This window comes from Chiloscyllium punctatum, unplaced genomic scaffold (assembly GCF_047496795.1).
Source record: "Chiloscyllium punctatum isolate Juve2018m unplaced genomic scaffold, sChiPun1.3 scaffold_460, whole genome shotgun sequence".
Classification (NCBI taxonomy): Eukaryota; Metazoa; Chordata; class Chondrichthyes; order Orectolobiformes; family Hemiscylliidae; genus Chiloscyllium; species Chiloscyllium punctatum.
In genome coordinates, this window is record NW_027310194.1 from 107769 (window position 1) to 123528 (window position 15760).

At 50.0% G+C, this 15760-nt stretch overlaps 1 protein-coding gene across 1 annotated transcript in view; it reads right to left on the bottom strand.

Annotated features, from left to right (window-relative positions):
* Window positions 1-4925: 4925 nt before the first annotated feature.
* LOC140472829 (tonsoku-like protein) overlaps window positions 4926-15760 on the bottom strand; it is a 44278-nt gene continuing 33443 nt past the window's right edge. The window contains exons 9-12 of the mRNA XM_072567525.1: window positions 9271-9446; window positions 8685-8758; window positions 7145-7278; window positions 4926-5225 (exon numbers count right to left, since the gene is read on the bottom strand). Coding sequence (XP_072423626.1) covers window positions 5026-5225; window positions 7145-7278; window positions 8685-8758; window positions 9271-9446 — 584 coding nt within the window. The 3' untranslated portion in view covers window positions 4926-5025. The remainder of the gene's footprint in view (window positions 5226-7144; window positions 7279-8684; window positions 8759-9270; window positions 9447-15760) is intronic.

Here is a 15760-nt window from a genome sequence, read left to right on the forward strand (position 1 = left end):
TTGGTGAGACACTAAATCAATACTTTTCGTCAGTATTCACTCAGGAACAGGACATTGTTGCTGATGTGAATATTGAGTCACAAGTGATTAGAATGGATGGCCTTGAGGTACATAGGGAAGAGGTCTGGGGAATACTAGAAAGGATGAAAATAGATAAGTCCCCTGGGCCTGATGGCATTTATCCCAGGATTCTCTGGGAAGCAAGGGAGGAGATTGCAGAGCCATTGGCCTTGATTTTTATGTCCTTGTTGTCTACAGGAGTAGTGCCAGAGGACTGGAGGATAGCGAATGTGGTCCCCTTGTTCAAGAAGGGGAGTAGGGATAACCCTAGTAACTATAGGCCAGTGAGTCTCACTTCTGTTGTGGGCAAAGACTTAGAGAGAATTGTAAGGGATAGGATTTATGAACATCTGGATAGGAATAATGTGATCAAGGATAGTCAGCATGGTTTTGTGAAGGGCAGGTCGTGCCTGACAAACCTTATTGAATTCTTTGAGAAGGTGACTAAGGAGGTGGATGAGGGTAAAGCAGTAGATGTGGTGTATATGGATTTTAATAAGGCGTTTGATAAGGTTCCCCATGGTAGGCTACTGCAAAACATACGGAGGTATGGCATTGAGGGTGAGTTGGAGGTTTGGATTAGGAATTGGCTGGCTGGAAGAAGACAGAGGGTAGTAGTTGATGGTAAAGGTTCATCTTGGAGTGCAGTTACTAGCGGTGTTCCACAAGGATCTGTTTTGGGACCATTGCTGTTTGTCATTTTTATAAATGACCTGGAGGAGGGGTTAGAAGGTTGGGTGAGCAAGTTTGCGGATGATACAAAAGTCGGTGGAGTTGTTGATAGTGAGGAAGGATGTGTCAGGTTACAGCGGGATATAGATAAGTTGCAGAGCTGGGCAGAAAGGTGGCAAATGGAATTCAATGTAGCTAAGTGTGAAGTGATTCACTTTGGTAGGAGTCACAAGAAATGGATTACTGGGCTAATGGTAGACTACTTGGTAGTGTGGATGAGCAGAGGGATCTTGGTGTCCATGTACACAGATCTCTGAAAGTTGCCACCCAGGTAAATAGTGCAGTGAAGAAGGCATATGGCGTACTGGCTTTTATTGGTAGAGGAATTGAGTTCCGGAGTCCTGAGGTCATGTTGCAGTTGTATAAGACTCTGGTGCGGCCGCATCTGGAATATTGTGTGCAGTTTTGGTCGCCATACTATCGGAAGGATGTGGAGGCACTGGAACGGGTGCAGAGGAAGTTTACCAGGATGTTGCCTGGTATGGTAGGAAGATCCTATGAGGAAAGGCTGAGGCACTTGGGGTTGTTTTCATTGGAGAAAAGAAGGTTTAGGGGTGATTTGATAGAGGTGTACAAGATGATTAGGGGGTTAGATCGGGTTGACAGTGAGAACCTTTTTCCACGTATGGAGTCAGCTATTACAAGGGGGCATAGCTTTAAATTAAGGGGTGGTAGGTATAGGACAGATGTTAGGGGTAGATTCTTTACTCAGCGGGTTGTGAGTTCATGGAATGCCCTGCCAGTAGCAGTGGTGGACTCTCCCTCTTTATGGGCATTTAAACGGGCATTGGATAGGTATATGGAGGATAGTGGGCTAGTGTAAGTTAGGTAGGCTTGGATCGGCGCAACATTGAGGGCCAAAGGGCCTGTACTGCACTGTATTTTTCTATGTTCTATGTTCTATGTTTATCTCAAGGGGTTGGAATGTAAAAAAGCGATGTGCTACTGAGACTTTATAAAGCTCTGGTTAGGCCTTATTTCGAATACAGTGTACAGTTTTGGGCGCCACACCTCAGAAAAGACTTACTGGCACTGGAGCGTGTCCAGCAGAGATCCACATGGATGATCCCTGGAATGTTAGGCCTAATATACAATGAATGGCTGAGGATCCTGGGATTGTATTCATTACAGTTTAGAAGGTTGAGGGGAGATCTAATAGAAACTTACAGGATAATGCATAGCTTAAGGGTGGACGCTGGGAAACTGTTTCCATCAGGTGGGGATACTAGGACTCATGGCACAGCCTTAGAATTAGAGGGGGTCAACTTAGAACGGAAATGAGGAGACATATCTTCAGCCAGAGAGTGGTGGGCCTGTGGAATTTACTGCCACAGAGTAGAGTGGAGGCCAGGACATTGAAAGTCTTCAAGGCAGAGATTGATAAATTCTTAATCTCACAAGGAATTAAGGGACACAGGGAGAGTGTAGGTAAGTGGAGTTGAAATGCCCATCAGCCATGATTGAATGGCAGGGTGGACTCGATGGGCCAAATGGCCTTACTTCCACTCCTATGTCTTCTAGTCTTATGGATCCTCTGCTCGGCCACTGTCAGTCTGTCTCCAGACCAGAGCACATGGACAGGTAAACACAGCCTTCAGGGCAATGGGGAGGGGTGGTGCAGTTCCTCAGCCACTGAGAGTTGTCCATCTTCCTGACGCCACTGACTCGACTGCCACCAGTATTTTTATTTTCCCTCAGTCTGACTATCACCCTGAACAATGTGGTTACGGTCAGTTTGCTGACACCCCCACCCCTTACCCAAACCAGCTGCGAGAGGTTTGACCAAGACCTGAACATCCTGCAGTGCTACCTTCTCAATCCCCTCCCTCACTGTCACACCCTTCAGTGTCTGACCATAAACTGAACCAGAATTATCTTGAAGGGCCCCACATCTGGTGTCTTTCCCCTGGTCAGCACTGGGGATACATCTACCACACGGGAAACAATGTCCCCTCCTGAGCTGCTCCACTTGCAGACTCCCTGCCCAGGATCGTCACTAATCTCACTTACCAGCTACACAAAATCCAGCCTTGATGTCAGGGTCTGTCCCTCTCCCCTCCCCTCTGGAATCCAGCTCTTCTGTCCATGTTTGAGGCTGTAATGAGGTCAGGAGCTGAGTGACCCTGGGGGGAACCCAAACTGGGCAGGTCACTGAGCAGGTTATTGCTGAGCAGGTGCTGCTTGGTAGCTCTGTTACTGACACCGTCCATCACTTTACGAGGATCGAGGGGAGACTGATGGGGCAGGAATTGGCCGGGTTGGATTTGTCCTCCTTTTTGTGTAAAGGACATATCTGGGCAGGTTTCCACGTTGTCGAGTAGATGCCAGTGTTGTAACTGTACTGGAACAGCTTGGCTAGGGAAGCGACAAGTTCTGGAGCACATCTCATCAGTACTATTGCTGGAATGTTACCGGGGCCTATTGCCTTTGCAATATCCAGTGCCTCCAGCCATTTCTTGATGTCACAGGGAGTGATTTACATTGGCTGGAGACTGGTATCGGTGATACTGGGGACATCTGGAGGAGGCCGAGATGGATCATTCACTCGACACTTCTGACTGGAGCTTGTTGTGAAAACTTCAGCCTTGTCTGTGACCCTGATGTACTGGGCTCCTCCATCATTGAGGATGGGGAGCCTCCTTCTTCAGTGAGTTGGTTAATTGACACGAATGAATGGGACATACTGAACGCTGGTGATGGCAGTACCTGGGATATTGTCTCTGGAGTGCAAATTGTTCAGTATGACGATCCGGGTCCTGTTTGATTAGACTGTGGGAAGTGCCCTTTCTGGTTTGGCACCAGGTCCTCTTTAGCAGGAAGGAGGACTTTGTAAAGGTGATTGCTTTCACTGCAGCATGTTCCATAACTAATGATTACCACGTGATAGTCACCAAACCTTAGATGGCAGATATCCCTCATTCTCGGGTGCAAATCTGAGGTGGTGGAATGGCAGGTTAGAAGAATGAGGTGATCTCATTGAAACATATCTGACTCTTAAGGGGCTTGACAGGGTCAATGCTGAGAGGATTAGATTAGATTACTTACAGTGTGGAAACAGGCCCTTTGGCCCAACAACTCCACACCGACCCTCCGAAGAGCAACCCACTCAGACCCCTGCCCCTAACACTACGGACAATTTAGCATGGCCAATTCACCTGACCTGCACATCTTTGGAGTGTGGGAGGAAACCGGAGCACCCGGAGGAAACCCACGCAGACACGGGGAGAATGTGCAAACTCCACACAGAGTCGCCTGAGGAGGGAATTGAACCCGGGTCTCTGGCGCTGTGAGGCAGCAGTGCTAACCGCTGTGCCATCGTGCTGCCCACTCATGGGAGAGTCGAGGGCCAGAGGGCATAAGCTCAGAACAAAGGGACACCAATTTCAGACTGAGATGAGGAGGGATATCGTCTCTCAGGGGGTTGAGGGTGTTTGGAACTCCTCACCACAGGGAGCTGTTGGGGGCAGATTCCTTGTGGATATTTCAGGCTGAGATCGAGAGATTCCTGATCAGTCGGGTAACCAAGGGGAAAGGGCAGGAAAGGGGACGTGAGGAATGTGGGATCAGCCATGGTCCGATTGAATGGTGGAACAGACTGGACGGGCTGAAGGGCCTTCTGTTCCTGTTTGAGATAGGAACACATTCTTAACAAAGGTCAATATCCAGTGGTCTATCCTTTTGAAAAAAATAAAGTTTTCCAGGTGTTTTGATGCAACCAAATGGTTTTAGGATCCAAGAGGCAAAAGTGAGGACTGCAGATGCTGGAGATCAGAGTTGAGAGTGTGTTGCTGGAAAAGCACAGCAGGTCAGGCAGCATCTGAGGAGCAGGAGAATCGACGTTTCGGACAAAAGCCCTTCCTCAGGAATGAGCTGATGAAGCCTGACCTGCTGTGCTTTTCCAGCACCACTCTAATTTCTTAGGATCCAGGAGTCAACTTGGAGTCACATATAGGTCTTCCTTCCCTCCTGAACCAGAGGGAGCCAGATGGTGTTAGGACAATCCAACATGTCCACAGTCACTCTGGTGAGACTTTATTTCAGGAAGCACAGGAGAATCCTGAGGATGGTGGAACTCCCAGACATGGGAAATCAGCACAGGATCCATAAGACCAGGTAAGACTTGGACACACAAACAGCCTGGAGGTATCTCTCGTTTAATATATATTGTACAATCAGATAAAAATATGTTAGTTACATATAAACAGTGACGCGGGGGTGAAGGGTGTGAGTGTTTTAACAGAGGCTGTTGGGTTCTGCCCTGATCAGACACTTGTGCAGGTGAGACACAGTGTGAACCTTACATACAGCCTCCTCCTGCCAGCTCCTCAACAGGTTCTCCTTCTCGTATTTATTCAGGAGGCTGCTACACAGCCTCAGCTCACCAAGCTTCAGTCCAAGGGCTGTCAGGTCAGATGGGCCATGGACAGAGGAACCTGAAAGACAAACCACGGGTCAGTGCATCGCCCCCGAGACTGGCACAAAGAGGACAACTCTTTCCCCAATCAACTGGCTGCAAATTAAAACAGAAAACACGAGGTGTGGGTGTTCCCTGCCCTGTTTATTTTACAACTACAGCTGACCCACAGTCTACAAGTTAAACTCGCACCCAGGAATTGAGTGTTGGAGGGTCATTGCTGAGGGAGTGGGCACTGTCAGAGGGTCAGCGCTGAGGGAGTGGGCACTGTCAGAGGGTCAGCGCTGAGGGAGTACCGCACTGTCGGAGGGTCAGCGCTGAGGGAGTGCCGCACTGTCGGAGGGTCAGCGCTGAGGGAGTGGGCACTGTCGGAGGGTCAGTGCTGAGGGAGTGGGCACTGTCGGAGGGTCAGTGCTGAGGGAGTGGGCACTGTCGGAGGGTGGGAGTGGGCACTGTCAGAGGGTCAGTGACAGTGCCCACTCCCTCAGCACTGACCCTCTGACAGTGCCCACTCCCACCTTCCGACAGTGCCCACTCCCTCAGCAGAGGGTCAGCGCTGAGGGAGTGCCGCACTGTTGGAGGGTCAGCGCTGAGGCAGTGCCGCACTGTCAGAGGGTCAGCACTGAGGGAGTGCCGCACTGTCAGAGGGTCAGCGCTGAGGGAGTGCCGCACTGTCGGAGGGTCAGCGCTGAGGGAGTGCCGCACTGTCGGAGGGTCAGCGCTGAGGGAGTGCCGCACTGTCGGAGGGTCAGTGCTGAGGGAGTGCTGCACTGTCGGAGGGTCAGTGCTGAGGGAGTGCTGCACTGTCGGAGGGTCAGTGCTGAGGGAGTGCTGCACTGTCGGAGGGTCAGTGCTGAGGGAGTGCCGCACTGTCGGAGGTTCAGTGCTGAGGGAGTGGGCACTGTCGCTGACCCTCCGACAGTGCGGCACTCCCTCAGCACTGACCCTCCGACAGTGCGGCACTCCCTCAGCACTGACCCTCTGACAGTGCGGCACCCCCTCAGCACTGACCCTCTGACAGTGCGGCACTCTGATGAATGTAGTTTTCTGGCAGTGTATCTTTTGAATGTGACATTAAAGTGAGGCCTGATGACCTTCTGAGATTGAGAGGACGGTTGAGACGCGTTGCTGCTGCCTGAGCAGTGACAGGGATGATGACGAGCTCCTGGTCTGGGCTCTCTCGGTTCGTGAGCAGCTACTGCCGGTGACTGGGCATCGGCTGTGTTTACCCCCCGGGTAGTCACCCCCATGTAAGGGCCTGTCTAGTCCTGTACTGTGATGTAGAGGACAAGGTTAAAAATCACCCAGCACCAGGGTATGGTCCAACAGGTTGATTTGGAAGCACTAGTTTTCGGAGCCTGCTCCTTCATCAGGGGGTTGTGGGGCAAGACCATGAGATATAGAAGGTGCCCCACAACCCCCTGATGAAGATACAGCGCTCCAATTAAACCTGTTGGAGTCTAACCTGGTGTTGGGTGATTTTTAACTTTGTCCTGTGCTGCCAGGCTGTACACAGGCAGTGTAGGACTCCCAGCTGGTAAGTCAGCCAGCCAGTGAACCCTTCCCAGAAACAGTGCCATTAACTCCAATCAGGAATCAGCTACTGACAATCCATGCCAAAGGAATCAACAAAATCCTGCATTCACATAGCGCCTTCAACAATGCAAAATGAGCTAAGATGCTTCACAGGGTTGTTCTCAAACAGTAAATACCCAAACATCTGGAGAGATGGTAGCAGGGGTGGCTAAAGCTCTTTTACACATGTACGTTGTTCAGCTGGTTTTAAAGGAGACAGTCAGAGATTGAGGAGTTTGGGGAGGGAGCTCCCCCTGAAGGGGGTACAGAGAACAGACGGGGGTAGGGGGGGTGGGGGTGGGGGTCAGCACTCTCAGCAACACCCCCCCAGCCCAGTATCAGATCACATCGAGCAGAACCCACCAGAAACGTTCAGGTACTGCATTCCACAGCTCCGCGCTCTCACTGCACCAAACAGCATCTCCACACCCACTGTTGTGATCCCAGAATTGGCTGACACGTCCAGAGAAACCAGGGACGGACACAGTAACAGGCATCTAAAGCAGACCAAATCGAGAGGCACAACGTTATCACTTACCACTCTGTATCTAACCCTGTCTCTCCCCATCCTGGGAGTGTTTGATGGGAGACAGTGTAGAGAGAGCTTTGCTCTGTATCTAACCCTGTCCTGAGGGTGTTTGATGGGGGGAAAGAGTGTAGAGGGAGCTTTACTCTCTATCTCACCAAGTCGCGAGGGTGTTTGATGGGGGACAGTGTAGAGGAAGCTGTACTCTGTATCTAACCCTGTGCTGTCCCTGTCCTGGGAGTGTTTGATGGGAGACAGTGTAGAGAGAGCTTTACTCTGTATCTAACCCAGTGCTGTCCCTGTCCTGGGAGTGTTTGATGGGGGGACAGTGTAGAGGGAGCTTTACTCTGTATCTAACCCTGTCTGTCCCTGTCCTGGGAGTGTTTGATGGGAGACAGTGTAGAGAGAGCTTTACTCTGTATCTAACCCAGTGCTGTCCCTGTCCTGGGAGTGTTTGATGGGGGGACAGTGTAGAGGGAGCTTTACTCTGTATCTAACCCTGTCTGTCCCTGTCCTGGGAGTGTTTGATGGGAGACAGTGTAGAGAGAGCTTTACTCTGTATCTAACCCCGTGCTGTCCCTGTCCTGGGAGTGTTTGGTGGGGACAGTGTAGAGGGAGCTTTACTCTGTATCTAACCCTGTCCTGAGGGTGTTTGATGGGGGGGGGGAAAGAGTGTAGAGGGAGCTTTACTCTCTATCTCACCCTGTCCTGAGGGTGTTTGATGGGGGACAGTGTAGAGGAAGCTGTACTCTGTATCTAACCCTGTGCTGTCCCTGTCCTGGAAGCGTTTGATGGGGGACCATGAAGAGGGAGCTTTAGTTTCAGTTTCACGGAGTAAAAGGAATGTCAGGCCACATTTCGGGAAGGAAGCCGCCATCCTTCCCCAGTCTGGCCTACAGGTGACTCCACACCCACAGCAACATGGCTGCCTCTTCCTGACCTTTCAGAATGGCTGAGCAAACTCCCTTAAAGGTGATTTGTGATGGACATCTAAGACCCTCACATCCCATGAAGGATTTAAAAAAAAAATAAAAGCAGTAGATGATTAAACCTGGTGATGAGAGTAACCTCAACAGTCTGGATCTAAACCTGGCACCATCTGTGGGTGTTCCTGAGGCCTCACTGTGATCTCAGATACAAAGCTGCTCTATGGCGAGAGTGAGTGCGCCCACAAGAGACAGAGACAGAGAGAGAGCAAGCAAGAGGGATAGAGAGAGCGCATGAGCATGCAAGAGAGAGCGCAAACACGAGAGACAGAGTGACAGACGGTGCAAGAACTAGGGAGAATGTATGCTCACTTGCAGTAAGGAGATCATTGCTCTGGATCTGAGAGATACTTAAACTGGGGAAGTGCGCTGCAGTATTGAAGTGAGTTACCTGCACAGATCTCTGACAGACTCATCAGTCAAGTGATTCCCAGAAAGGTTAAGATGGGTCAGACTGCAATCACTCTGCACAAGGAGAGAGACAGACACACCATTAAGCCATCACACAACGCTGGTCAATGCGATACCTTTAAAAACTAATAACGTGAAGGCGAACAAGCCTGATAAATCAGTTAGGTGTGCTGCTGGAAAAGCACAGCAGGTCAGGCAGCATCTGAGGAGCAGGGGAATCGACGTTTCGGGCAGGAGCCTTTAATCAGGAATGAGGCTGGGAGCCGCTGGGGTGGAGAGATACCCCCACCCCCATCCACCTATTGCACTATCAGCTACCTTCCCCCAAGCCCCATCCCCCCTCCCATTTATCTCTCCACCTCATAGATTCCCAACCTCATTCCTGATGAAGGGCTCCAACCTGAAACGTCGATTCTCCTGCTCCTCGGATGCTGCCTGAGCTGCTGCGCTTTTTCCAGCCCCACTCTCGAGTCTGACCCCCAGCCTCTGCAGCCCTCACTGTCTCCAAGCCTGGTAAATAATGTTAATGTGCGTAGCGTCTCCCTGCGCCCATACTCTGAACTCACCTGGGACAGGTACCTGGCGAGATGTTCCATTACCAAGGCGTCACCGCGGTTACCGATTACGCTGGCGATGTCCAGGTGGCTGATGGTGTGGTGGGGCAGGCTCTTGAAGACCAGCTCGGTTCCCACTGAACCCAGGGCATTGTGCGACAGGCAGAGAGTCTTCAGGTGCCCAGCGCCTGGGTGAAAACAGGAAACCTGTCAGCAAGGCTAGTGTGGGGACAGGGACAGGGACAGAGAGCTGACTGCCCCCCAGCCTCCCTGGGAGCATGTGCAGACAAGGACTGCCTCTCCCTGTGTGAAACATACATCTACCACCACATGGAGGACTGGCACCAACAGTCCTGGTCAACAGCATTCTCGATGCCAGCTACCTCACCCTGAAAGAGTTCCCTCATCATCCATTCCTGCTGCCATACTAATCAATCCCCTTTCACATTCACGTGGTTTAGTTAGATTGTGGATTACACTGAAATTGGTGGTAGACAGTGCAGGAGGTTATCGAAGATTACAAAGGGATCTTGATCAAATGGGTCAATGGGCTGAGGAATGGCAGATGGAGTTCAATCTGAATAAATGAGGTATTACACAATAAACAAGGGGAGGGCTTGTACAATTAATGGTAGGGCCCTGGGTAGTGTTGTAGAACAGAGGGACCTAGGGGTGCAGGTACATAATTCTTTGAAGTTTGCATCACATTTAGAGTGGGTGGTTAAGAAGGCGTTTAGCATCTGCGTTCACTACTCAGTCCTTTTGGGTCGAGGAGGTGGGACATAATGCTGAGGTTATACAGGACATTGGTGAGGCCTGTTCTGGACTACTGTGTCCAGTTATAGGAAGGATATTATTACGCTGGGGGGGGGGGGGGGAGGGGTTCAGAAGAGATTTATTAGGACGTTGACAAGGTTTGGGTTATAAAGAAAGGCTGGGTAGGCTGGGACCTTTGTCACAGTCAGATGTGCAGCTCAGCAGGTCAGGCAGCATCTGAGAAGCAGGACCATAGGAGGTCACGAGGCGACCTGTTAGAAGTTTATAAAATAATGAGAGGTATAGATAAGTACATGAATAGGAAAGGTTTGGGGGGGATATGGGCCAGGAGCAGCTAGGTGGGACTAGTTTAGTTTGGGATTATGGTCAGCATGGACTGGTTGGGCCGAAAGGTCTGTTTCCGTGACTCTATGACTCTCAAGCTGTGGAATGTTACAGGTACAAGGTTACAGCCCATCAGGAAGTCCCTCCCAATGGGGCCCACCCACTGCTTCATTAACAACACAGATCGATATGAGCATCAACAGCTGTTTCTTTCATTTATTGTGTTATGACTTAACAAATTGTGCATCACAGTTCCACAAGCTGTTACTAAGTGTACAGGATCCCAGAGACAGATATCCACCCATACTTCCACTCTGTGAACTCAAGCCCATCTCAGGTGATACAGTCTGTTCTGATGTAACACAACAGTTCCTTTCTCCTGTGATCCTGTGTTATAAGAAAATGGTGTCATAGCAGCACTCTTTAAACCGATGGGACCAGAATTGGGTTATAGCCCATACAGGCAAGGAAAGTTCACATTGTATAAATAATGCTCAAAGTTATTCAATTGTGTTATAACTAATTTGGGTTGAAGAAATGAGTGTTAAAGCAGAACCGACTGTAATCTGGAAGTCCAAACTCCCACCACATCCCTGCCACCAGCCTGCCCGCTGTTCGCTGACCTACATGAGCTCCAATTCAAGTGAAGCCTTCAGCCCTTTCTCAACTCTGTAACGATCATGGTCCCAACAACCCTCAGCTATCTCTCTGTCGACCCAGCCTGGCCTACAAAGAACAAAGAAAATTTACAGCCCAGGAACAGGCCCTTCGGCCCTCCAAGCCTGAGCCGATCCAAATCCACTGTCTAAACCTATCACCCAATTCCTAACCATCTGTATCCCTCTGCTCCCCACCTACTCAGGCATCTGTCCAGACACACCTTAAATGAATCTACCGTGCCTGCCTCTGTTGGCAACGTGTTCCAGACACCCACCACCCTCTGTGTGAAGTACTTGCCACGTGTATCTCCCTTAAACTTTCCACCTCTCACCTTGAAAGCGTGACCTCTCGTTACTGAATCCTTCACCCTGGGAAAAAGCTTATCTTTATCTGCCCTGTCTATACCCTTCATGATTTTGTAAACCTCAATCAGATCCCCCCTCAATCTCCTTTCTCTGAATGAAAATAAACCCAACCTCTCTTCATCGCCAGCACCTTCCATATCAGGCAACATCCTCGTAAATCTTCTCCGCACCCTCTCTAAAGCGTCCACATCCTTTTGGTAATGTGGCGACCAGAACTGTACATAGTATTCTAAATGTGGCCGAACCAACACTGTTTACAATTTTAACATGACCTGCCAGCTCTTATACTCAATACCCCGTCCGATGAAGACAAGCATACCATATACCTTCTTGACCACTCTATCCACCTGTGCAGCAACCTTCAGGGTACAATGGACCTGCACTCCCAGATCTCTCTGCTCATCAACTTTTCCCACGGCTCTTCCGTTTACTGTATAATACACTCCAGAATTAGACTTCCCAAAATGCATCACCTCACATTTGCCTGGACTGAGCTCCATCTGCCACTTCTCTGCCCAACTCTCCAGTCTATCTATATCCTCCTGTATTCTCTGACAGTCCCCTATGCTTTCTGCTACTCCACCAATCTACGTGCCATCTACAAACTTGCTGATCAGACCAACAATGCCCTCTTCCAGATCATTGATGTCTATCACAAACAACAGTGGCCCCAACACTGACCCCTGTGGGACACCACTGGTCACCTTTCTCCATTTTGAGAAACTCCCTTCAACTACTACTCTCTGTCTCCTGTTGCTCAACCAGTTCTTTACCCACCTCGCTAGAACACCCTGCACACCATGTGACTTCACTTTCTCTATTAGTTTACCATGAGGAACCTTATCAAACACCTTACTAAAGTCCATGTATATGACATCAACAGCCCTTCCTTCATCTATCAACTTGGTCACTTCCTCAAAGAAATCGATTAAGTTGGTAAGGCACGATCTCCCCCACACAAAACCTTGTTGCCTTTCACTGATAAGCCCATTCTTCTCTAAATATAAATAGATTTTATCCCTGAGTACCTTCTCCAGCAACTTTCCCACCACCGATGTCAGGCTCACTGATCTGTAGTTACCTGGAATATCCCTACTACCCTTCTTGTACAGGGGGACAACATGAACAACCCTCCAGTCCTCCGGCACCTCACCTGTATTTAAGGATGCCCCAAAGATATCTCTCAGGGCCCCAGCTATTTACTCTCTCGCCTCCCTCAGCAACCTAGGATAGATCCCATCCTGTCCTGGGGATTTGTCTACCTTAATAACCTCTAGCCTACCCAACACATCTTCCCTACTTATGTCATCGTGATCCAGACTAATCAACATCTCTAATCTCAACATTCAACATGTCCCTCTCCTCAGTGAACACTGATCCAAAGTACTGGATTAGTGGTGCTGGAAGAGCACAGCAGTTCAGGCAGCATCCAACGAGCAGCGAAATCGACGTTTCGGGCAAAAGCCCTTCATCAGGAATAAAGGCAGTGAGCCTGAAGCGTGGAGAGATAAGCTAGAGGAGGGTGGGGGTCGGGAGAGAGTAGCATAGAGTACAATGGGTGAGTGGGGGAGGGGATGAAGGTGATAGGTCAAGGAGGAGAGGGTGGAGTGGATAGGTGGAAAAGGAGATAGGCAGGTCGGACAAGTCCGGACAAGACAAGGGGACAGTTACTGAGCTGGAAGTTTGAAACTAGGATGAGGTTGGGGAAGGGGAAATGAGGAAGCTGTTGAAGTCCACATTGATGCCCTGGGGTTGAAGTGTTCCGAGGCGGAAGATGAGGCGTTCTTCCTCCAGGCGTCTGGTGGTGAGGGAGCGGCGGTGAAGGAGGCCGAGGACCTCCATGTCCTCGGCAGATTGGGAGGGGGAGTTGAAATGTTGTGCCACGGGGCGGTTTGGTTGATTGGTGCGGGTGTCTCGGAGATGTTCCCTAAAGCGCTCTGCTAGGAGGCGTCCAGTCTCCCCAATGTAGAGGAGACCGCATCGGGAGCAACGGATACAATAAATGATATTAGTGGATGTGCAGGTGAAACCTTGATGGATGTGGAAGGCTCCTTTGGGGCCTTGGATAGAGGTGAGGGAGGAGGTGTGGGCACAGGTTTTACAGTTCCTGCGGTGGCAGGGGCAAGTGCCAGAATGGGAGGGTGGGTCGTAGGGGGGTGTGGACCTGACCAGGTAGTCACGGAGGGAACGGTCTTTGCGGAAGGCGGAAAGGGGTGGGGAGGGAAATATATCCCTGGTGGTGGGGTCTTTTTGGAGGTGGCGGAAATGTCGGTGGATGATTTGGTTTATGCGAAGGTTGGTAGGGTGGAAGGTGAGCACCAGGGGCGTTCTGTCCTTGTTACGGTTGGAGGGGTGGGGTCTGAGGGCGGAGGTGCGGGATGTGGACGAGATGCGTTGGAGGGCATCTTTAACCACGTGGGAAGGGAAACTGCGGTCTCTAAAGAAGGAGGCCATCTGGTGTGTCCTATGGTGGAACTGGTCCTCCTGGGAGCAGATATGGCGGAGGCGGAGAAATTGGGAATACGGGATGGCATTTTTGCAAGAGATAGGGTGGGAAGAGGTGTAATCCAGGTAGCTATGGGAGTTGGTGGGGTTTGTAAAAAATGTCAGTGTCAAGTTGGTCGTCATTAATGGAGATGGAGAGGTCCAGGAAGGGGAGGGAGGTGTCAGAGATGGTCCAAGTAAATTTAAGGTCAGGGTGGAATGTGTTGGTGAAGTTGATGAATTGCTCAACCTCCTCGCGGGAGCACGAGGTGGCGCCAATGCAGTCATCAATGTGGCGGAGGAAGAGGTGGGGAGTGGTGCCGGTGTAATTACGGAAGATCAACTGTTCTACGTAGCCAACAAAGAGACAGGCATAGCTGGGGCCCATGATCCAAAGGAACCATTCAGAATCTCACCCTTTTTCTCAGGTTCGACACACAGCCTTCCTTCATTTTCCTTTAGTGGACCAATCCTTTCTCTAGATACCCTCTTGCTTCTTATATAAGAATACAAGGCTTTGGGATTCTCCTTCATTCTGCTCACTAAAGCTATTTCATGACCCCTTTCAGCCCGCTTGATTCCTCGTTTAAGGCTGGTCCTACTCACCCGATATTCCTCCAGAGCCCATTCTGTTCTTAGCTGCCTGGACATTATGTACATTTCCCTTTTCCTCTTGGCTAGTCGTACGATTTCTCCTGTCATCCACGGATCATGAATCTTGCCTTTCCTATCCTTTGTCTTCAACGGGACATGCCTATCTTGCACTATCTTTAATCTATCTTTGAAAGCTTCCCACATCTCAAATGTGGACTCCCCTTCAAATAGCTGTGTCCAATCCACATTTTCCAGCTCCGACCTAATTTTGATATAACTGGCCTTGGCCCACTTTAGTACTCTTTCCTTAGGATCACTCTCATCTCTGTCTACGTGTATTCTAAAACTTACAGAATTGTGGTCACTCTTCCCAAAGAGATCCCCCACCACAACGTCTACCACCTGTCCTGGCTCGTTCCCCAGTACCAGGTCCAATATGACCCTTTCCCTCCTCAGATTATTGACACACTGCTCTAGAAAACTCTCCTGGACGCTTCTTGCAAATTCACCTCAGCTAGGTCTCTGACGCTAAGTGTATCCCAGTCAATGTTGGGAAAATTAAAATCTCCCTTCACCACTACCCTATCGCCTCTACATCTTTCCATAATCTGTTTACCTATTTGCTCTTTTACCTCCCGCTCACTGTTGGGAGGCCTGTAATACAGCCCGAACAATGTAACTGTACCTTTCTTATTTCTCAGCTCCACCCATAATGCCTCACTACTCAAACCCTCCATAGTGTCCTCCTTTAGCACAGCCATGACATCATCCCTGACCAGTAATGCAAGTCCACCCCCTCTTTTACTTCCCTCCCTGTCCTGTCTGAAGCATCTATAAAATTTAGTTGCCAATCATGCCCTTCCTTCAACCAAGACTCTGTGACTGCAGTAACGTCATACTCCCAGGCACCAATCCAAGCCCCAAGTTCACCTGCCTTACCCACTATACTCCTTGCATTAAAGTAGATGCACTTCAGGTCACCAGTTCTTTTCCGTTCGTCTGCTCTCTGCCTACTCTTCCGCTTATTAATGCTAACTTTATGATCCTTACAGTCTCCAGTTTCTCCCTCACTGCCTACTTGTTTTCCCTTCTGGTTCCCAGCCTCCTGCCACATTAGTTTTAAAACCTTCCCAACAGCAGGAGCAAAAACTCCCCCAAGAACATTGGTTCCAATCTGGTTCAGGTGTAGACCGTCCAATTTGTAATAGTCCCACCTTCCCCAGAACTGGTCCCAATGTCCAACAAATCTGAACCCCTCCCTCCTACACCATCTCTCAAGCCACGTGTTCATCCTGCCT